General features: G+C 37.9%; 3 protein-coding genes across 9 annotated transcripts in view; 2 read left to right on the top strand and 1 right to left on the bottom strand.

Annotated features, from left to right (window-relative positions):
- LOC123512890 (phosphatidylserine lipase ABHD16A-like) overlaps positions 1-10490 on the top strand; it is a 17525-nt gene extending 7035 nt beyond the window's left edge. The window contains 8 exon segments of the mRNA XM_045269553.1: positions 1324-1476; positions 2192-2388; positions 3414-3541; positions 4003-4052; positions 4054-4149; positions 4783-4884; positions 5508-5603; positions 10187-10490. Of these exon segments, the coding sequence (XP_045125488.1) occupies positions 1324-1476; positions 2192-2388; positions 3414-3541; positions 4003-4052; positions 4054-4149; positions 4783-4884; positions 5508-5516 (735 nt within the window). The 3' untranslated portion in view covers positions 5517-5603; positions 10187-10490.
- Positions 9238-15439, bottom strand: LOC123512906 (V-type proton ATPase subunit D-like). The gene is given in 6 exon segments (XM_045269554.1): positions 9238-12002; positions 12787-13002; positions 13486-13592; positions 13594-13634; positions 14482-14599; positions 15347-15439. Coding segments are annotated over 6 exon segments (750 nt in total). The 5' UTR covers positions 15388-15439; the 3' UTR covers positions 9238-11775.
- Positions 15440-16687: 1248 nt separating this feature from the next.
- The window catches only part of LOC123512843 (UDP-N-acetylhexosamine pyrophosphorylase-like), a 36128-nt gene continuing 30315 nt past the window's right edge, over positions 16688-22500 (top strand). For 5 of the 7 annotated variants that reach the window (XM_045269539.1, XM_045269481.1, XM_045269548.1 and 2 more), the window contains exon 1: positions 16937-16967. In XM_045269539.1, coding sequence (XP_045125474.1) covers positions 16952-16967 — 16 coding nt within the window. In that variant the 5' untranslated portion in view covers positions 16937-16951. Of the gene's footprint in view, positions 16853-16921; positions 17057-22500 lie in introns of those variants that run through there. The other 2 variants (XM_045269490.1, XM_045269509.1) reach the window with 2 other exon arrangements.

The raw sequence follows: 22500 nt of genomic DNA, 5'->3' as shown, positions 1-22500 counted from the left end.
CCAAACACTTCCTGAAAATACAAGTGTTTGATAATGAAAAAAAAAAAAATGTTCCACCCATAATTTGCATCCTGGTAACGAGAGCTTGAGCATTATTAAGGCCATTAGATTTTTTTTTTATTTATTTTTTTTATATGTAGGGAAGAGGGCCAGCCAAGGGTTAAAAAAAAAAGAAAGGATTGAAAAAAAAAAAAGACCCACTTGACTGCCGGCTCTCCAAAAAGTGTAAAAGCGTCAGGTGTTCACTTATTTATTTTGAAAAGTGTAAAAATTTAATCTGCCTATATATCGGTTATCGGAAGTTTTTTATCCTCCAATATCAGAATAGTCATCGGCCACAAAAAATCCACATTGGTCGGGTCCTAGTTTTGAGTGTGTTTTGGGGTGCGTTGTGGATGTTTTGGTGCGTTTGGATGTGTTTTGCAGTGTTTGGGGTCTGTTTTGTGGATAGGAGGTTAAATGTGTGGTGTTTGGGTGTGTTTTTTCAGGTGTGGCTGTGTTTATTTTGGGGTGTTTGGATGTTTCTGGGATATTTTGTGTATGTTTTGCAGAGAGAGAGAGAGAGAGAGAGAGAGAGAGAGAGAAACTCCTCCCTAACTTAACCTAATGAAACTAACTTAAACTAGCTCAAACTTAGAGAGAATAAGAAAGGAAACAACAATAAGAACAAGAAAAAGAAAAAAACAAGAAGAAGAAGAAAACAACAATAAAAAGAAGACCAAGAAAACAAGAAGAATAAGAAAAAAGAACAAGAATAAGAACAAGAAAATGAAGAAGAATAAGAACAAGAGAATGAGAATAATAAAAGAATGAGAAAAAATAAGAACTAAAGAACAAGAATAAGAAGAACAAGAAAAATGAGAAAAATAAAAGAACAAGAAAACAATGAGAAGAATAAGAACAAGAAAAAATTAGACCAAGTGAAACAAGAAAATGAGAACAAAGAACAAGAAAAGAGGAGCAGAAAAATGAGTAGAATAAGAAAAAAGAACAAGAATAATAAGAACAAGAAAGACGAGAAGAATGAGGAAAAAATAAGAATAAGAACATGAAAACAAAAAGAATAAGAACAAAAGGAAAAGAAGAATAAAAAAATGAGAAGAATAAGAAGAACAAGAAAATATAAAGAAATAGAATAAAGATAATAAATATAAAAATAGATAAATAATCAAATAAAAAGCACCTAACCTTTCCTAACCTAACCTAACCTATCTCAAACCTACCCTAACCTAGGCTAACCTACCCTACCCTAACCTAACCTTTTCCTAGTCTAGCCTAACCTAACCTAACCTAACCTTCCCTAACCTCCCGTAACCTTCCCAGGGCTCGCCGTACCCCGGCCAGGAGCAGAATGCAGTGGACGCAGTGATGCAGTTTGCCATCCACAGCGCTGGCTTCAGGGAGGAGGACATTCTCATCTATGGCTGGAGCATTGGCGGCTACTCCAGCACCTGGGCCGCCATGAACTACCCTCAGGTCTGTCTTCTGTCTGCTGTCTGCTATCTGCTTTCTGCTTTCTGCTGTCTGTGTGCTTTGCTGGGTTAGGTTAGGTTGGGTTGGATTGAGTTGAGTTTGGTTAGGTTAGGTTAGTTTCCGAGGTCTGTTTGCCACTTGTGTGCTTTGTTGGGTTAGGTTGGGTTAGGTTAGGTTAGTTTAGTGTAGTTTCCCAGGTCTGTGTGTGCTGTGTTGTATGTTTTGTTAGTTTAGGTTAAGTCAGGTTAGGTTAGTTTCCCAGGTCTGTTTGCCACTTGTGTGCTTTGTTGGGTTAGGTTAGGTTAGGTTAGGTTAGTTTAGTTTAGTTTAGTTTAGTTTAGTTTAGTTTAATTTATTCAGATGTGTTTTACTTCATTCTTTTTTTTGTCTTTTCTGGTCAGTGTTCTTTTTTCTTCTTGTTTGTGTTCCTGTTCTTGTTCTTGGTCATCTGTTCATATTCCTTTGTTCTTTTCATTGTTCTTTTGCTTGTTCTTGTTCATCTTGTTTCATTTAATTCTTTTCATTACTCTTGTTCTTGTTATTTTCATTGTTCTTGTTCTTGTTTTTATTTTTCTATGTAGGAAGGGCACAGGTTAAGGGCAATTAATTAGACACAAAATAATTATGACCTAACCTAACCTAACCACTCCAAACCATCCGTAAACCACACTCTACCAAACCAGCCCAACCCCAACCTAACCAAGCCACCCCAAACCAGATATCCGGCTTGATCCTGGACGCAACATTCAACCATGTCCTTCCGCTGGCCGTGAACCGAATGCCTGGGTGTCTGAACAGCATTGTAACCCTTGCCGTCAACACCCACCTTAATCTGAACCCCGGGGACCAGCTGGCGAGATACCCTGGTCCTGTTACCATCGTCAGAAGGACCCAGGACGAGATTATTACTACTGAGTGAGTCTTGCGGGTATCTTGGTGTGTTTTGGGGTGTTTTCAAGGGTGTGTTGTGTGTTTTAAAGTTGTTTTAGGGTGTTTTCAGGGGTGTTTTGTGTGTTTCAGGGGTGTATTGTGTGTTTCAGGTGTGTTTTGAGGTGTTTTCAGGGGTGTGCTGTGTGTTTCAGGGGTGTTTTGTATGTTTCAAGGGATGTTTTTGTGTTTCAGGGGTGTTTTGAGGTATTTTCAGGGGTATAATGTGTGTTTCAGGGGTGTTTTGTGTGTTTCAAGTGGTATTTTGAGGTGTTTTCAGTGGTGTATTGTGTGTTTCAGGGTGTTTTGTGTGTTTCAGGAGGTGTGTTTTGTGTTTCAAGGATGTTTTGAGGTGTTTTCAGTGGTGCATTATGTGTTTCAGGGGTGTTTCAATTGTGGTTTGTAAATACTGTAAACCCTCACTGTATTGGACACATGTCGTATATCAGCTATTTAGGATGTTACATAGCCACCGGATTAATTTTGTCTAGATAGGATGGATATAAGCGGCAAGCATCCAGTACAGTTTCCCGCCAACTGGGCACTGATGCTCCACCTGCCACTCATCCCCATGTGCAGGGATGATTCAGTCTGCATTGTGCCACCTTATCCCATCACAACTATGGTCATTCACGCAACCCTCATGTGCCTCTACTTATATGTATAGGCTCCATATAGCAGCAAATTTCTTTACGTATGTATATTGGACACTTGCCATTATATGAGGTGGGCAACTGACATTGGATTTTTTGGATTTTGGAGATTTCGACGGGTTTCCCCCGTTGATCCCATATAGTGAGGGTTTACTGTAAGTGTATTTTTGAGGAACCATTGTTATATGTGAGGATGTAATGAGAGAGAGAGAGAGAGAGAGAGAGAGAGAGAGAGAGAGAGAAAGAAAGAAAGAAAGAAAGGAATGAAAAATACAATACCAGCATTAAAAAAATTAACTAACCACCACCCCCTCTTCTCCACCACCACCACCACCACCACCACCACCACCACCACCACAGCGAGACACAACTGCGGTGCAACTGTGGCAACGACCTGATGGTGCAGTTGTTGAAGTCTCGCTACCCTGGCCTGCTGTGCCCTGAGGCCACGGAGGTGCTGTGGCAGTGGCTGGCTGAACCTTTCCAGGGTGAGTGTGTCTGTGTGTCCGTTGGAAGAGAAAATTTGACTAACCTAACTAAGACTTGTATTCTCAAACACTTTGGCACTTCACCTTCACTATTTCAAAAGGCTTTATTTAAATTTGCATGAAAGCGTATTTTACTGTTCTAGAGGTAGAGTAACAAGGTTTCTGCATTATTAAATGGAGAAACACTCTTGAAAACCCTGCTAATCATCTCTGTGGCCTTGGAAAATAGTCATGGTGAAAGAACAGTGTGTTTTCATGGGAGTTTTTGTGGTTCTAGAGGCAGAGTGACAAAATTTCTACATTATTAACTGGAGAAACACTCTTGAAAATCCTGCTAAGTATCTCTGTGGCCTTGGAAAATAGTCGTAGTGAGGCTCTGAATAAATAAATAAATAATAATAATAATAGCTGACCTGGCCTAACTTAACCTAACCTAACCTAACTTGATGGTACCTCCGCAGGATCTAACCTAACTGAGTGGGGTGTGGATGGTGACCTCTGCTCATCCCTTCCTCTCCTCCTACATCGCCCAGCATGGGGAGAGCTACCCTTACACCATTGGAGAGGACATGAGTATAGATGAGAAGACCAAGATGCTGCTGTACCTTGTAAGTGGGATCCAAGAGTCTATAGATGGGATTGAAGTATTTGTAAAGAGGATCAGGCTTTATATAGAGGATTTCTGAGTTTATAGAGAGGATCAGAGTCTATAGAAGGAATTGAAGTGTTTGTAAAGAGGATCAATGTTTTTATAGAGGATTAGTGTGTGTATAGAGAGGATCTGAGTGTTCATGTAAAGGATTAGTGTGTTTAAAGAGGATCAGAGTCTATGGAAGGGATTGATGTGTTTGTAAACAGGATCAGAGTGTTTATAGGGAGAATTTGAGTGTTTATATTTTGTGGAAGTTTTAATAGTGAGATTTGTGTTTTTTTGTTCTTGTTTGTTTTGTTTGTTTATTGATTGATTGTGTGAAAAGTAATCTGTTCTTCTCTTCCTCCTCCTCCTCCTCCTCCTCCTCCTCCTCCTTGCTTTTTGTTATTTATTTCCTTCTCTTCCTTTTCCTTGTCTCATATTTCTACCCTCCTCTTTCTCCCTCTTTCTCTCTCTCCTTCCCCTCTTTATGCCTCTCTTTCTCTTTCTCTCCTCCTTCCCTCTTTCTCTTCTCTCCTCTCCTCTCCTCTCCTCTCCTCTCTCATCTCTCCTCTCTCCTCTCTCCTCACCACCACCACCACCACCACAGTCCAGCAAGTATCTGGTGGACGTCCCCAGCGGGCACAACAACCCGCTGGAGAAACACTTCTTCTGGAGACCCTGGCGGCCACTCACCGACTCTTACATCCAGGTGAGAGAGAGAGAGAGAGAGAGAGAGAGAGAGAGGTAGGTTAAGTTAGATTCAGTTGTTACACTATGTTAGCAAACGTTTTATAAGAGACTTTATATCTTATTGTATCTTAATTTACCTTACTGTGCGGGTAACTTAATTGAAACAGGTGATTGAGACATATGTAAACAGGTTACTTTGGCTTAATACACAGAGGTATCTTCATTCATACATCAGGCAGTGCATAAGCAGGTTAACCCCTTCAGTACTGTGACGCATTCCCATATTCATTCTGCTTACTATTCAGTGATCTTATACAGCTTCAGAATCTCATGTAGGGAATTGAAATATTACAAAACTGAGGTCACTAATCTTCTGGCTTCCATAGAGCCTTCCTAATCTAAATAAAATGATCTAATCGTGCACAAAGCTCAAGGTAAAAATGTGTCCCAGTATTGAAAGGGTTAAGCTCAACTCACGAAAGAAAAAATAGAAATATGAAATTCTAGCTTGATTAACACAGGTAACCACTCATTCACACAGGTATAAGACAGACGACTCTCTATGTACAGGTAACCATGGATGTGTACAGGTAAATAGTCTGTATTGGCTCATAACCTGTATTCATTGTAACTCTTCTACAGGTGGACTAGGAGAGATGGAGAAAATCGAGGGAGGAAAGGAGAGATGCTGGGACTGTCTGAGAGAGAGAGAGAGAGAGAGAGAGAGAGAGAGAGAGAGTGTTGGTGTTATTTCAGTCCAGTTAAGATTAAAGTGAGTGTTTATTGAATGATAGATGTGTGTGTGTGTGTGTGTGTGTGTGTGTGTGTGTGTAGGGGAGATAATAAGATGGTATAAAGAAAAGTGGATGTAAAATAATGTGAGTAATTTTGAGTAGACAACGTAAAAAATGTAAGAGAAAATACAAGTTTATGAAGGAAATGAAATGTGTAGTTTTGAATTGATGAAGTAGGAATGAAAAGTGAACATTGATGGATTAAGTGAAAGAAATTGACTAAAGTAATGAAAGAAATAAAGTAGCCATTCATGATTTAAATGTAAGAATATAATGATAAGTAATGTAAGACAGAAATACATTGAGAGTTAATGAAAGAAATAGAGATGGAGAGTGAGTGATAGTTTGAGAGACTTGAATAGACTGATTCTAAGAGAGAGAAATATTAAAAAAAGTAAATTGAAGAGATAGAAATACACTGAACATTGATGAAAGAACACATAATGGCTGATAATACAAGAAATAATGAAAGATATACACTAACTAAAGATAAATAAAAGTGAAGATTGATGAAATAATAAAATGAAGGTAGAAATATAGGAATTTAAATATATACATGAAAATTAAAGGCTATATCTTGTGTATTTATTTATATATATTTATGTATTTTTTAGAGGAGTGTGTCTCTGTGTCTGTGTGTGTGTGTGTATGTATGTATTTGTATGTAGGTGTAATAATAATAACTAAGACAAGGAATACATAAATATATATATATAACGTAGGTAGCATGTCACAACTATCAAGGATGTAAAAACACTTCTGTATCTTATATTTATTTCTTTACCTTTCCTCTGTTTTTTTTATTTATTTATTATTTTTATTTTATTTTTTTTATTTTAAACCATTCCAAGATAAATGGAGCCATATTTATGTCCTCACCTCTGTTTTTTTTTAAGGCCACTCTAAGATAAACATAGACATTTATTTCCCTATCTTTCCTGTTTTTTGTAAGGCCGCTCTAAGATAAAACATAGCTGTATTTATTTCCTTACTTTCTTTGTTTTTTTAAGGCCACTCTAAGATAAATATAGACATTTATTTCTCAACCTTTCCTGTTTTTGTAAGGCCACTCTAAGATGAAACGTAGCTGTATTTATTTCCTTACTTTCTCTGTTTTTAAGGCCACTCTAAGATAAAACATAGCTGTATTTATTTCCTTACTTTCCTTGTTTTTGTAAGGCCACTCCAAGATAAACGTAGACATATTTATTTCTCATGCGCCAAACATTACTCAGAAAACGGAGGGGAATGTGAGGCCAGCAGTATTTAGTTCCCAGGGTAGTGTTGTGTCCAATGTCCAGTGTCCAGTGTCCAGGGCTGGGGGGAGGTTGTGTGGGGCGTCTCCCAGCCTGACGATGCCTGCTAGGGTGAATAGGAACCCAGGGTTCAGTGTGTGTGTGTTTGAGAGAGAAAAGAAATGATTGTTTGAGGTAGATAAGTGTGTGTGTGTGTGTGTGTGTTTCAGAATGACAATCTGTTTGTGTGTGTGTGTTTCAGAATGACAATCCGTGTGTGTGTGTGTGTGTGTGTGTAACTGGGAGATCGAGTGCGGGTGCGTTTCAGAGTGACAATGTGTGTGTGTGTGTGTGTGTGTGTGTGTGTGTGTGTGTGTGTGTGTGTGTGTGTGTCTGTCTGTCTAGCTGTGATTTACATGAAACAAGATATTATACACCAATGGAAACCTGTCTATTTTACTTTAGATTTGTTACCTTGTGTGTGTGTGTGTGTGTGTGTGTGTGTGTGTGTGTGTGTGTGTGTGTGTGACTTCAATCCAATGTAATATAATAATAAATAACATTGATGTATCATAAACACAAATTGCTTAGACAAGAGACAAGTTGAATGAATGCAGGAGATAAAAAAGAGAAAGAGAGAGACACATGAACAATGATGAAGGAAACAGAAATAGGGAGCAATAATGATGAAATAGAAAATAGAATAGTTAATTTGTTTTTACTTTTACTCATAACGGGCAAAGAGAATAGGATGATAGTTAATTCATTTCTATTCTTTTATATTTTGCATTCTTTAATTGTAATTAGACTGATTGGAGAAATATTGTCAGAGAGAGAGAGAGAGAGAGAGAGAGAGAGAGAGAGAGAGAGAGAGAGCACGCTATACACAGCTCATAGAAGGCTGGCATAGAGAAATTAGGTTGTTACTGTACATTAAGTAAGGATGTATAATGTAACTGTTGGCTAGAGGAGTGAAGAATGAGTAGGTGGAGTAAGTCATTCATTGTTTCGCCGTCTTTGTGTGAACAGTAAAGATCCATCCTGAGTTTTCTTGTGAGTCTAACTTGAACCTGCTCTAGAGAATAAGGACATGTGCTAAGTCTGAGAGATGGTTAGGCTAAGTTAAGCTAAGTTTTTATTCAACCACTTCAGTAGCACATTTTCATATTTATTCTGGTGACTATTTGGTGATTTTATACAGCTTCAGAAACATATGTGGGTATTAGAATAGTGAAGACTGTGGCCATTAATCTTCTGACCTCCATAGACCGTTCCTAATGTGAATAAAATGGTCTGATCATACCCAAAACTCAAGGTAAAAATGCATCCCAGTACTGAAGAGGTTAATGATAGTTTATGTTAAGTTTAAGGCTTCATGTTAATATATTCCAGTGCTGCATATTTATGAAGCTGGTGAAGGAAAATGTCTCAAAGTAGATGATGAGAAAATAGAGTAAGTAAATAGAAAAATAAATAACTGAATAAGAGATAGAAATAAATGAATTAAATAGAATGAAATAAATTAACTGAATAAAAGAGATAGAAATTAGTGAATAAATAGAATGAAATAAATTACTGAATAAAAGAGATAGAAATTAGTGAATAAATAAAATGAAATAAATAGCTGAATAAGAGTTAATATATTTCACTGCTAAATATTCATGAAACTGGCGAGGGATGATGTTTGAAAATTGATGATAGGAAATGATAAACAAGCAAAAAAAAAAAAAATAAATAAATAAATAAATAAAATAAATAAAATAAAATAAATAAATAGATGAGTAAAAGACAAATAAATGAGTAAAATGAAGTGAATAACTAAATAAAAATAATGAATAAGTAGAATGAAATAAATAACTAAATAAAAGAAAATATTGTGTAGGAGAAAGAGAACATAAACAAGAAAAGTGTAAAGCAGAGCAGTAGGGCAGCAAGTTAACCTCTTCAGAACTGGGACACATTTTTACCATGATATTTGTGTATGATTAGAACATTTTATTGATAATAGGAAGGGTCTATAGAGGTCAGAAGATTAATGGTCACAGTCTACACTATTTTAATCCCCCACAAGTTTCTGAAGCTGTATAAAATCATGAAATAGTAAAAAGAATGAATATGAAAATGGGAGTTTTGTGTACGATTAGGCCATTTTATTTGCATTAGGAAGGGGTCTATAGAGGTCAGAAGATTAATGGCCACAGTCTTCACTATTTTAATCCCCCACAAGTTTCTGAAGGTGTATAAAATCAAATAAGCAGAATAAATATGAAAACACATCATGGTACTGAAGGGTGGTAATCTAATTAATATAAAGGAGATAAACACCCCAAAAACACACAGACGTCACCTCACACAGTTTAATATAATGCTATGTACAGACACTCACTCCTAGACAAGTACAAAAAAATCTCAATAGAATCTCAACAAGTCAAGGAAAAAATATTGGAACAGATTGCAAAAAAAAAAAAGAACTGATCTTGTAATAATTTTTTGAGTACTACATATATCTGATTACTGTGTGTGTGTATGTTTCTCTGTGTGTTATGGTTTAATGAAATGTTTATCTAGTTATACAGGGCCTTGGTAAGTTGATGTATGGTCTCTTATTTTTTATTGCATCTGTTATTTCATGTTTATTTTATGTATATTTATTTTTTTCTTATATTTTCATCCTTCGAAGTATTTAATGAGTTTAGTAATGATAAGGAAGTATTTTTTTTTTTTTTATTCAGGGACGAAGTTGATTTATGTTCGTTGATCTATTTCATTTATTTATATTACCTTCTTCCATCAAAGTATTTTGGCGATGACTCAAGTTTTGTAATGATAAATGTGGAGAGAAGCATTTTATTTAGAGACAGTATTCATTTATATTTATTTTATCTTATTTTTTTTCTATATCTCCATCTGCCAAAATATTTCCCAAGTTGATTAATAATGAGCGGCATTCTAAAAGCTTAATGTCCAATGAGTTATGTGGAATGTAAGTACGTATGTCACTAAACACTTATGGCCCTTCATCACCACACACTCACCACACTTCACATTCACATTTCTGTACACCACTACATGGACTACATCTGGTCTGGCTGCCGGGCTGAGAGGTCCTGAGTGGCAGTCTCTCTTAAGGTTCTTGTTCTAGTATCCTCAGCTCTCTTACTCAAAGGCTAAGGGACTGGCTGGTTGTGTTATTAAGTGTTTTTAAGGGTGATGTCATTGAAACACCCTTGAAAATGTCAATAACTTCCACTGCAGCCTGCTTAAAGTATATGAGAGAGAGAGAGAGAGAGAGAAGAGGTGAATGAAATGACAAAATGACTTTAAAGGCTGCAGGAGTGGTTGGTTGTGTTTTGAAGGGTGTGTACTGTGTCTTGTTCAACTATCACTGGAATCTGAATCTTGTTGCAAACCTCACTTTATTTTCTGTTAAGCTCTCACCAGGATCATGAAAAGGCTTGTAAAATTCCTATAACTGCCACTACACCTTGTCAAACACTCACTAAATTAAATAAACTTGGAAAAATCTCAATAACTTCCACTACACAAAAACTCTCGGAAAAAACTCAATAACTTCCACTACACACTTGTTAAACTGGGAAAAACCTTGATAACTTCCACTGCAGGCTTGTTAAACTATCACCAGAATTGTGCAGACACTCTTAAAAACCCTAATGACTTCCACTACAGCCTGTCAAACCACTAGCATTGTGCAAACACCCTTCAAAACCCTTTAACTTTCACTACAGCCTGTTAAACTATTGTCATGTTATAGGAACACTTGAAAACCTTACTAACTTCCACTACAGCCTGTGAAATCCAGACAAAATAGGGAATTTTTGTAGGAATTATGAAAAAGCACACTTGAAAATACCATCAACTTCCACTGCAGCTTGTGAAAAAAGGAGAGAGAGAAGGGGAAAGAGGGAGAGGGAGAATGGAAGGATGATAAAATGTTAAGAAAAATACAATAACAACAATATAATCCAAAACAGAGTGGAAGAACTACGGATAACAATTTTTATAGCCATCTCATCACCATTCCTGTCACCACCACCACCACCACCACTCAGCCCAACACCACAAACTAATATATATATCTTCACTTTTTACAAGACACCAAGAGAATGACGACCTTTCACATGTTAAAACCAGATATAAAGGTCAGTCGTTCAAGTCATCATCAAGTTAGGTTAGGTTAGGTTAAGTGTGGTTGACTTCACCCAATCTTAAACTTGAAAATATCTTGAGTGACTGAGTTTTATTTCTTCAGTTAACCCCTTTATCAGTCAGTCAGTTAGCCAGTCAGTCAGTTAAGTTCCCAGTCATGACTTTGGGAATAACAGGCTATCACTCACTCAGCCAGTCAGTCAGTCAGTCAGTCAGTTACAGAAGTTTATATTGGAAAAGTTATCAGTGTCAGTCTAGGGAAATTCAGTCAAAGTACCACTCAGTCAACCAGTCAGTCAGTCAGTCACGTTACAAATCACTCACTCAAGAAACTAAAAAGTCAGTTGATAAGTCATTCAACCAGTCACTTTAGCCACTCAATCACCAGTCAGTCACCAATAAGTCAGTCCATCATTTAAATTATCACACTCATCAGTCAAACAGTCAGTCAATCAGTCGGTTATCAATGAACGAATAACTCAGTCAGTCAGTCTACCCACACACTCAATCACCAGTCAGCTAGTCAGTCATCCACTCAATCACCAGTCACTCAGTCAGTTATCACCAAGTCAGCCAAACCAATAAGTCAATCAGTCAGTCAGCCACCCTCTAAATCACCAGTCCCTCAGTCAGTCCACCTATCGACTCAAATCACCAGTCACTCAGTCATTTAGTCAGTTGAGTCACCTATCCCCACCACCCCAAACAGCCTCCTCAAAACAGCAGATCCTCCTCATTATTATCGTCAAAGATGGTGCCAGCCTCCTCTGCCTCCTTAGCCCTTCCGATGGCCTTCAGACGCAGCCTCTCCACCTCCGCCTTGTCTCGGATTGCCTTCTTCTTCTCCTGGATCTTCTTGAGGCGGTAAAACTCTTCACGCTCAAGTTCGTCAAGTTCGGAGAGGATGTAAGCAAGTGTTCTCTCGTACCTTGGGATGATGACTGAGAGGAAGAGAGAGAGGGAGAGTGAGTTTCTGAGATTATTGTAAAAGAGAGAGTGGGAGAGGGTGTGTGTGTGTTTGGGAGAGAGAAAGGGTGTGTGTTGTAGTTACTGTAAGGGAAGGAAGGAAGGAAGGAAGGAAGGAAGGAGAGAGAGAGGGTGTGTGTTGAGATTATTATGTGTGAGAAAGAGAAAAGGAGTGTGTGTGTGGTGGTTAAGAGGAGAGAGTGTGTGAGGTATCGAGAGTGATTGAGAGGAGAGAGAGAGAGAGAGAGAGAGAGTGTTTATCGAGAGAGAGAGAGAGAGAGAGAGAGAGAGAGAGAGAGAGATAGAGAGAGTTTAACTGTATATGTGTTTTCTTATATCTCGGAATGATGAGAGAGAGAGAGAGAGAGAGAGAGAGAGAGAGAGAGAGAGAGAGAGAGAGAGAGAGAGAGAGAGAGAGAGAATATGTGTGTGTGGTAAGTTATTTCATATGTGTGAGGAAGAGAAAGAGGGAGAATAATAGAAACATCGAAACTACAGACAGGTTCTCTTTCATATCTAAGAAAATGAGTGAGAGAGAGAGAGAGAGTCATGTAAGATTTTAAACTATACATAAATATTCTCTCTCTCTCTCTCCAACAAAATCTTTCCCTCTTTCTATCTTTCACTCTCAAAACTCACTTACCAAACTTCCTTCCCTTTCTCTCAACAAACACTCCCTTTAAACTCCTCTCTTCTGTACCTCACCACTCTTACCCTCACCCACTACCCCTTCCCCTCTCCCCAACTCCCCCAACTCACCATGTTCAATAGCGTTCACCCTCCTGTTGGTAATCTTGACAACATTATCCAGGGTGACGAAGGAAGCCTGCAGGGATGCCAACTCTACCAACAGTTCAATGGCTCGCTTGTAGTTGATCTTGAGCTTAGCCATCTGCTGGCCACCCCTGGACAGTCCTGTGAGTTCGTAAGTGTCCACGCCGTCCTCGAAGGTCTCAAACACAGGAAGGTTGGTGCCTGAGGGTGCGGGAAAGTTGGTGAAGGGGGAGTGAGGTAATGGATAGGGAGAGAGATAATGGTGACTGAGGTGGGAGGGAGGGAGGGAGGAAGAAAGAAAGAAAGAAAGAAAGAAAGAAAGAAAGGAAGGAAGGAAGGAAGGAAGGAAGGAAGGAAGGAAGGAAGGAAGGAGGGAAAGAAGGAAGGAAGGAGGAATGGGAAGGGAGGTGGTCAAAGAATGGTGGTGATTTTGAGGAAGAAGAGAGAGAGAGAATGGTGATATGGAGAAGGAAAAAGAGGAAAATAAAGAGATAGCAGGGAAGAGAAGAGAAGAGAAGAGAAGAGAGAGAGAGAGAGAGAGAGAGAGAGAGAGAGAGAGAGAGAGAGAGAGAGAGAGATGGTGGAAATTGCAAGAAGAAGAAGAAGAGAGATAATAATGAGGGATATTCACCCATCACTCACCTTCCCCTCTCTCACCCATTCACCCATTCACCATTCACTCACCAGCAACATTGTCCATCTTGCTCCTGATCTTGATGCGTGCCTTGGTAACATTCTGCAGCACACTCTGGTTGAAGTCCCCGCCCGATGCAAACTTGGCCTCAGCGAGAGAACGCTGCGTCCTTCATCACGTCACCCATCAGCGTCTTGGTCTGTGGGTGAAAGGCAGTGGTAGTGGTGGTGGTGGTGGTGGGAGAGATAGGAAGGGAAAGAGGTAGATGAAGAGTAAGAGGAAGAAAATGAGGAGGAGGAGGAAGTGGAAAATAGGAGATGGATGAGGAGTAGAGGAATGAATGGGAGGAAGAGGAGGAGGAAAAAAGGAGGATGGGATGGAAGAGGAGAAGGAAAAGAGGAGATATATGGAAAGTAAGAGGATAGGGAGAATGGGAAGGAGGAAAAGAAAAAAAGTAGATAAGAAGTAGAAGGATGTGAAGAAGGAGGAAAAGAGGAGGTAGATAAGGAGGAGGAGGAGGAAGGAAGAAAATAGGAAGTGGATGAAGAGTAGAAGGATGGGAAGGAGGAAGAGGAGGAAAAGAAGAGATAGTTGATGAATAGGATGATAGACAGAAGAATGGGAAGGAGGAAAAAAAAAAAGGATAAGGAGAATGGGAAGAAAGAAGAAAATGGGAGATAGATGAGAAAAGAAACTCACACTATCAAATTCAATACATTTCAACACACACACAAAAAAAAGGAAATATAAAAGAAAATGAAATTACAACATTATCAATACATTTCAACACAAAGAAAGAAAAGAAAAAGAAAACAGATTCACTTCACCATCAAAACATTTCAACACAAAAAATGAAACAAAACAGATTCACTTCACTATCAAAACATTTCAACACAAAGAAAGAAAAAGAAAAAGAAAACAGATTAACTTCACCATCAAAACATTTCAACACAAAAAACGAAAGTAAACAAATTCACTTCACTATCAAAAATTTCAACACTCACATAATATTTTTCACCAATTAACGAACACAAAGACTAATTTACCTCTACAATCTTGGCCAGGATCTGTCTGAACCTCATCTGCAGCGCCTCAGCCTTCTTCTTCAGCAGCGAGTGGCCCTTCACAGCCCCCGCCAGCCGAGCCTTCATCAGGGTCTGCGCCCTACGCCGGGGACCACAGGGACAGGCAGGGAAGGGGCAGGGACAAGCAGGGACAGGACAAGGAGGCAATGTGTAGGTTAGTGTGATGGGCATGTGACCTAACCTAACCTAATGTGAACTGTAACATTTTTTTTATCTATTTTTTCATGGTTCTCTCTCTCTCTCTCTCTCACACACACACACACACACACACACACACACACACATTCCTATTTTCCTACCTTTCTTCCTCTTCTTTTTTTTCTTCTTCTCACACGGTCAAGGGATAAAGTATGGGTGGAAACACACACACACACACACACACACACACACACACACACACTCTCTCTCTCTCTCTCTCTATAATTTTTTTTTTACTATTTCTTGTGAGTTGAAGTAAAAAAATCTTCCGTTTCTTTCAGCATTTCTTACGAGTTGATGTGAAATTCTCTTCCTGTGTGTTTTATTATTATTTTTTTCTTCGTTTCTTGTCAGTTTAATACATGGCCAGAATCTCTCTCTCTCTCTCATTTCTTGACATTGGACACACACTCTCTCTCTTTCTCTTAATTATTTTTTATCTTACATACTTTCTACATAATATCTTACAAAGTTAGATATATTATTTTCTCACTCATGCACACGCCTTAAAAACACAAATTTCCACCATATTTTCCCTTCTCTCCCATTATTATTCCTCCCCATACAACCATACACCCTTCACAGGCTCCCCCATACACTGCCTTCATGCATACCGCCCCTCACTCACCCTCTGGAGGGGAAAATATTAATCTTGTCCTTCCCTGACATGTTCGCCTCCTTCTTGTTTACAAAATGAACTCTCTGACTTGAATGGGCAGGATCGATATCGTGTATTTAGCTTCTTTTATTCAACTTATCTAATGCCTTCCGGGTATCTGTTCCTGCACTACCTTGTATTTTTATTTATTATGGTTAGTTTTTGGATATTGGTATACCTTAGTTTATTTTATTAGTATGGTTAGTTAATGTCGGTATTTTGGATGTTATCATTCATCTGACAGCGTAGTCTTCAAGTCAGCTGACCCTTTCCCTGTCTCTTCACTTTGGCTCTAATACCACCTTTTTCACGTATAGCAGCTTAAATTATAGTATTAAATTATGTTATCTACTGAATAAAACGCAGCCATATACAGTAGTTCGTGTAATAGTAACTGACAGGTGAGAAATTGAGGAAATGGTAGATGTCAGCTGACATTTCTGCGTTATGTCTGTCTTATTTCCTGAAACCATCATTCGTGTTGTTTTGAAGTTATGATTACTATGAAAAGAACAAATATTTATCATATAACAAGAAAATAGTAGCAATAATCTTCAATATTCCATCTTATGGGGTTAAATTATTGAAAACATGGATATGGGCAATTGAATGAAGCAGATAGTCGAGGAATCGAACACAATAAGCTCCATGGCAGGATCGAAATAATAATGACAAAAAATATTAACAATAGAAGATATTTCAATGCACAATACAACAATAATTCCACTCTATTTATTTTATGTAACATTATTCTTTCCACAAATTGATGGAATAGTCTCTGAAAATACATATCAGCCTTTTGTGTAACCTTCATGTAAACTCATTCTTTCCACATATGTTTAGATTGGAGGTAGAAATAATAAGCATAAATAATAAGAAAAGAGAATTGAGAGTTGAAAAAAATTAGTGTATAATAATCCTTACGAATTCAATAAATCCCCAGGAAGTAGATACATGTCTCCGTTATATACTTTTTTTTTTTTTCCTTGTACTGTGCGACATTTAATCAAGGAAGTACGAAGATAAAGAAAAAAAAGATCAGATGGGGGGTTGTCTGAGTATGAAACGTTATTATAATCACAAGTAACGTTTTAGTGATAAGTATCGGGTATATTCTAGGACACAAGAGTACAACATTTAATGAAGGAGGTACGAAATCACCTAGAAATATAATATCAAATAAAACAGACCCCAAAAATGACAAAAAACTCAACATAAAATTTTAATAAACCATTTTTAGCACAAATAAACATAAAATAACTAATAAAGATAAAAATACAATAGATGGCGCTGAGGTGATATTGACAACTGGCCAGCAGACGAAACACAAACCCTCCAACAATTCAACTCCATTTTTCTTTAACATGGAGCATTTTAACGATAACTGAAGGAGCAGGGAGCGTGAGGAGGGAGAGTGACTTAAAGTAACACCTAATATAAACTTCCTATGACGTCAATGTGCCGAGATAAGAACATGTACGTGTGTATGTGTGTATCTGTCGTTATGTGTGTGTGTGTGTGTGTGTGTATTGCCACGTATGGGTGTGTGTGCGTTGGCATGGACACGTGTGGGACATGCTTAGGGTCAGAGGTCAGTGGTGGAGAGTGTTGTAATTGGTGGTTTTGTGTTGCAGGAAGGCGTGACAGCTGTGTGGCGGGACAGGTGGCTTAATTAACAAGGTAACGTGAGATTATTGTTGTTCTTGCTGCTGCTGCTGCCGTAGTAGTAGTAGTAGTAGTACGTTATCAGTTGTAGTAGTAATAGTAGTTAGCAGTAGTACGTAGTAGTAGTAGTAGTAGTAGTAGTAGTAGTAGTAGTAGTAGTAGTAGTAGTAGTAGTAGTAGTAGAAGTGGTAGTAGTAGTAGTAGTAGTAGTAGTAGTAGTAGTAGTAGTAGTAGTACGTTACCAGTTGGAGTAATAGTAGTAGTAGTAGTAGTAGTAGTAGTAGTAGAACAGGTGTGGAAGGAGAGGTAATTATGGTAATAAGGTGTTTTATGATACTGGTATCAGTAATAACAGTATGTATTTGTAGTAACTGAATAAATTAAAGAATAAATGTGACTAACTAATAATTACACCAACATGAGGCTCTTAACACATTATTATTATTATTATTATTATTATTATTTCATTTTTATTTATTTCTATTTTCCTTTATTCAGATATTAACACTGGTTATTTTTCTTTTTGTTTTCTTTTTGTTTTTTCTTTTTTATCTTTTTGTTTTCCTCAGTTCATGGGATTAGAAATAGTTTTTTTAGTGTTACATGGGAAACTGGCCAAGGGAAACAATAAATGAATAAAAAAGATGCCCACTTGATAGCCAGTTCCCTTACAGGTTAACAGAGTCAGCCAAAAGACAGGGATATATGTTAGGTTGCTTTATGGGTGGGGGGGAGGTCTGTTAGGTTAGGTGGGGTGGAGGAGGGACAGTGTTAGTTAACCCCTTCAGTACCATGATTCATTCTCATATTCATTCTGCTTACTATTTGGTGATTTTATAAAGCTTCAGACACTTTGGCCATTAATCTTGTGACCTTCATAGACTCTTCCTAATGTCAATAAAATAGTCTAATTGTACACAAATCTCAAAGTAAAAATGTGTCCCAGTTCTGAAAAGGCACCATGATGAATTTCCATTTTCATCCTGCTTACTATTTGGTCATTTTATACAGCTTCAGAAACTTATGTGGAAGATTAAGGTAGTGAAGACTGTGGCCATTAATCTTGTGACCTCCATAGATCTTTCCTAATGTCAATAAAATGGTCTAATCGCACCCAAATCTCAAAGTAAAAAAATGTCCCAGTACTGAAGAGGTTAAAATAGTGAAGACTGTGGCCATTAATCTCATGACCTCCATAGACCCTTCCCAATGTCAATAAAATGGTCTAATCCAACCCAAATCTCAAAGTAAAAATGTGTCCCAGTACTGAAAAGGTTGAAATAGTGAAGACTGTGGCCATTAATCTCATGACCTCCATACATCTTTCCTAATAATAAAATGGTCTAATGATACCCAAATCTCAAAGTAAAAATGTGTCCCAGTACTGAAGAGGTTAAAGCTGCATATTTAGTACTTTCTGCTTATGTGTACTGGTGAAATGCTTGCCTAATGAACAGTGGCTGCTCATCAAACACCTGTCATCTTTTGCCCTTGACTGATTGACTACATGAAATTAATAGATAAATAAATAGAAATAAAAAGGTTTCTGCTAGTTTTTGTTATAGTTGATGTATTTGTGCATTTATTTTTATTCATATATCTCTCTTGTCTTTTTTTTTCTATATTTTGTTGAATAAATAGATAAAATTAATGTAAAAAGGATAAGAATATTTTGTTTTGTTATAGTCAATGTGTTTATTTATTTATTTATTTATTTATTATTTTTTTTATTTAGTTTTTTCATTTATTGTGTTTAATGAATAAAGTGAAAATTAAGAGGTTTCTGATCATTTGTTTTGTTATGAATGTGTTTATTTAATTATTCTTGTCTTATTTATTTATATTATTATTTTTATCATATGTTCAAAAGATAAAGTGAAAATAAAAAGATCCTAATAATTTGTTATGTCAAAGTTAATGTGTATGTATTTATTTTGTACTTAATTATTTACTTTATTTTTTCAAGTGTTAAATAGATCAGATGAATATTAAAAAGTTTGTGGCAATATAATTTGATGCAATTGGTGTGTTTATATAATCGTCTTTTATTCATCTATTTATTATTTTTTTTCTTCATGTAGTGTGTTGTGAAATAGTGTGGCAATGTTATCAGTGACTGATGGGGAAAATTGAAAGCATCCTCATAGTTGGCTTTGATGTAGCTGTGTTTATGCAATTTGTTTTCTTATTTATTTTTTGTTTCACTTTTTGGTATGTGTTGTGAAATGGTTTGGTGTGGCGTTGTTATCAGTCAATATTGGTGAAGGCAGTGTCATTATTTTCTCATTTACCTTCTTGTGAAATCCTTGTGTCAGTGTGTTATCAGTCTGTGTGTGTGTGTGTGTGTGTGTGTGTGTGTGTGTGTGTGTGTGTGTGTGTGTGTGTGTGTTTGTATTTATCATTCCTTATGAAATACTGGTGTCAACTTGTCACTCAATATCTGTATCACCACTGAACATACAGACAGACAGTGAAACAATCTCAACCAAACCTAACCTAACCCAACCCAACCCAACCCAATCTAATCTAATCTAACCTAACCTAACCTAACCTAACCAAACCAAACCCCACCTGAAACAAACCCAACCTAACCCAACCTAACCTAACCTAACCTAAATTAACCTTACCTATTCTAACCTAATTTAACCCAATCCAACCCAACCCAACCAAACCAAACCTAACTTAATCCAACCCAACCAAACCTAACTTAACTCAACCCAACCCAACCCAACCTAACCTAAACTAACCTAAACTAACCTACCTAATCTAATCTAACCTAACTTAACCTAACCTAGCTTAACCTAACCTAACCTAACCTAACCAAACCAAACCTAACCTTACCTTACCTTACCTAACCTAACCAAACCAAACCTAACCTAATAATAGATGAATATAAACTCCTCCTCCTCCTCCTCCTCCTCCTCCTCCTCCTCCTCCTCCTCCTCCTCCTCCTCCTCCTCCTCCTCCTCCTCCTCCTCCTCCTCCTCCTCCTATTTTTATTTTTCCATGACCCAAAATGCAATACCGATCTTCTTTCTTTATATCTTTTTATCATTGACCTTCTCCTATTTTCCTTTTCCTCCTCCTCCTCCTCCTCCTCCTCCTCCTCCTCCTCCTCCTCCTCCTCCTCCTCCTCCTCCTCCTCCTCCTCCTCCTTCTATGTGACCCACAATGCATCACCTTGGCTTGTTAAAGTCTTATCAGTTGCACAGTAAGATTAAGATGATAATATTATGTAGGGCGCTTACAAGGAAGTACAGTACTCTCTCTCTCTCTCTCTCTCTCTCTCTCTCTCTCTCTCTCTCTCTCTCTCTCTCTCTCTCTCTCTCTCTCTCTCTCTCTCTCATTGAATTTATTATCTTCAAATTTTTCTTCCTTTATCTTCTTTCTATCTTTGATCTCTTCATCTTTCTATCTTTCCTCCTCCTCCTCCTCCTCCTCCTCCTCCTCCTCCTCCTCCTCCTCCTCCTCCTCCTCCTCCTCCTCCTCCTCCTCCTCCTCCTCCTCCTCCTCCTCCTCTTCTTCTATACTAAGAAATATTTTGCTAGTTTTGCCATGTTAACTCTCTCTCTCTCTCTCTCTCTCTCTCTCTCTCTCTCTCTCTCTCTCTCTCTCTCTCTCTCTCTCTCTCTCTCTCTCTCTCTCTCTCTCTCTGATAGTATGTGATAGTATGGTTATTGCAGTATTGTTGTCAGTGTGTGTGTGTGTGTGTGTGTGTGTGTCATCATGTGAATTGTCAGGTGTTGGTCATCCTACACACACACACACACACACACACACACACACACACACACACACATATAAACAAAAGAATGTAAAATTTCATATAAACAAAAGAATGTAAAATTTCTCTCATTATTATTATTATTATTATTATTATTATTATTATTATTATTATTATTATTATTATTACTATTATTATTATTACCATACTATATATTTATTTTACTTATTCTTAATTACTCTTCATTCTTTCTTTGTGTTCATTTGTGTTGGTGTTAGTCTATTTATTTATTTATTTATTTATTTATTTATTTATTTATTCATTCATTCATTTATTTTATTTATCTATTTAATCTTCATAATCGTAATTAAATGTTGAATGATTAAAAACCGCATTAGTTTTGATATTACAAATAGATTAGCTGTGATAAGAGAGAGAGAGAGAGAGAGAGAGAGAGAGAGAGAGAGAGAGAGATATGATACTAGATATGATTCAAATCTTTCGAAGTAGAGAAAGAATAATATTGACATTCTCTCTCTCTCTCTCTCTCTCTCTCTCTCTCTCTCTCTCTCTCTCTCTCTCTCTCTCTCTCTCTCTCTCTCTCTCTCTGTCTCATACGTCAATGACGCTTTTATCAGTTATAAGAAATACGATTGGATAAAGAGAGAGAGAGAGAGAGAGAGAGAGCAAGTTTGCAAAAGTAAACAGATTAGTAAAAAAGATAAATAGGTTGAGAGAGAGAGAGAGAGAGAGAGAGAGAGAGAGAGAGAGAGATTTGCCATTTGGAACCTTGCTGACCTTAAATATCTAAACCTCTTCCTGTCTCACCTCCTCCTCCTCCTCCTCCTCCTCCTCGTCCTGATCTTTGTCCTGTAACACCACTAGACCACCAGCATTGCCCTCCTCCTCCTCCTCCTCCTCCTCCGTAAGGGAAGGAAAGGAGACAAAAATGACCTTATATTGATTTTTTTTTGTAGAATGAGGAAATAAAACCCGGAAGTGTGTGTGTGTGTGTGTGTGTGTGTGTGTGTGTGTGTGTGTGTGTGTGGGTATTGTCCCTTATCACTTTCTCTCTCTCTCTCTCTCTCTCTCTCTCTCTCTCTCTCTCTCTCTCTCTCTCTCTCTCTCTCTCTCTCTCTCTCTCTCTCTCTCTCTCTCTCTCTCTCAATTTTTCCCGCGTAAACCATACCGTCCTCCTCCTCCTCCTCCTCCTCCGTTATTTCATCATCAGTAGTTTGACATTTTGATTTTCCCTTCCTCCTCTCTCTCTCTCTCTCTCTCTCTCTCTCTCTCTCTCTCTCTCTCTCTCTCTCTCTCTCTCTCTCTCTCTGGGAAGAGGAACTGTATCATCCTTCAATAACGGGACAGAGAGAGAGAGAGAGAGAGAGAGAGAGAGAGAGAGAGAGAGAGAGAGAGAGAGAGAGAGAGAGAAAGTAAGTTACTGAAGTAATCAAGATATGTATGACTAGATAATGAGAGAGAGAGAGAGAGAGAGAGAGAGAGAGAGAGAGAGAGAGAGAGAGAGAGAGAGAGAGAGAGAGAGAGAGAGAGAGAGAGAATATAACTGTATTGCATTATTATATCCCTTAAGTAACGGACTTGCCAGAGAGAGAGAGAGAGAGAGAGGAGAGAGGAGACAACCTTGAGAGTGGGTGGTGGTGGTGGTTCTGGAGGAGGAGGAGGAGAAGGAGGGGAGGAGGAGGAGGAGATGGTGATGGTGGAGGTGGTGGAGGAC

Source organism: Portunus trituberculatus, chromosome 4 (genome assembly GCF_017591435.1).
Source record: "Portunus trituberculatus isolate SZX2019 chromosome 4, ASM1759143v1, whole genome shotgun sequence".
Taxonomy (NCBI): Eukaryota; Metazoa; Arthropoda; class Malacostraca; order Decapoda; family Portunidae; genus Portunus; species Portunus trituberculatus.
Note: the sequence above shows the minus strand (reverse complement) of the source record. Positions and strands in the feature narration are given on the sequence as shown.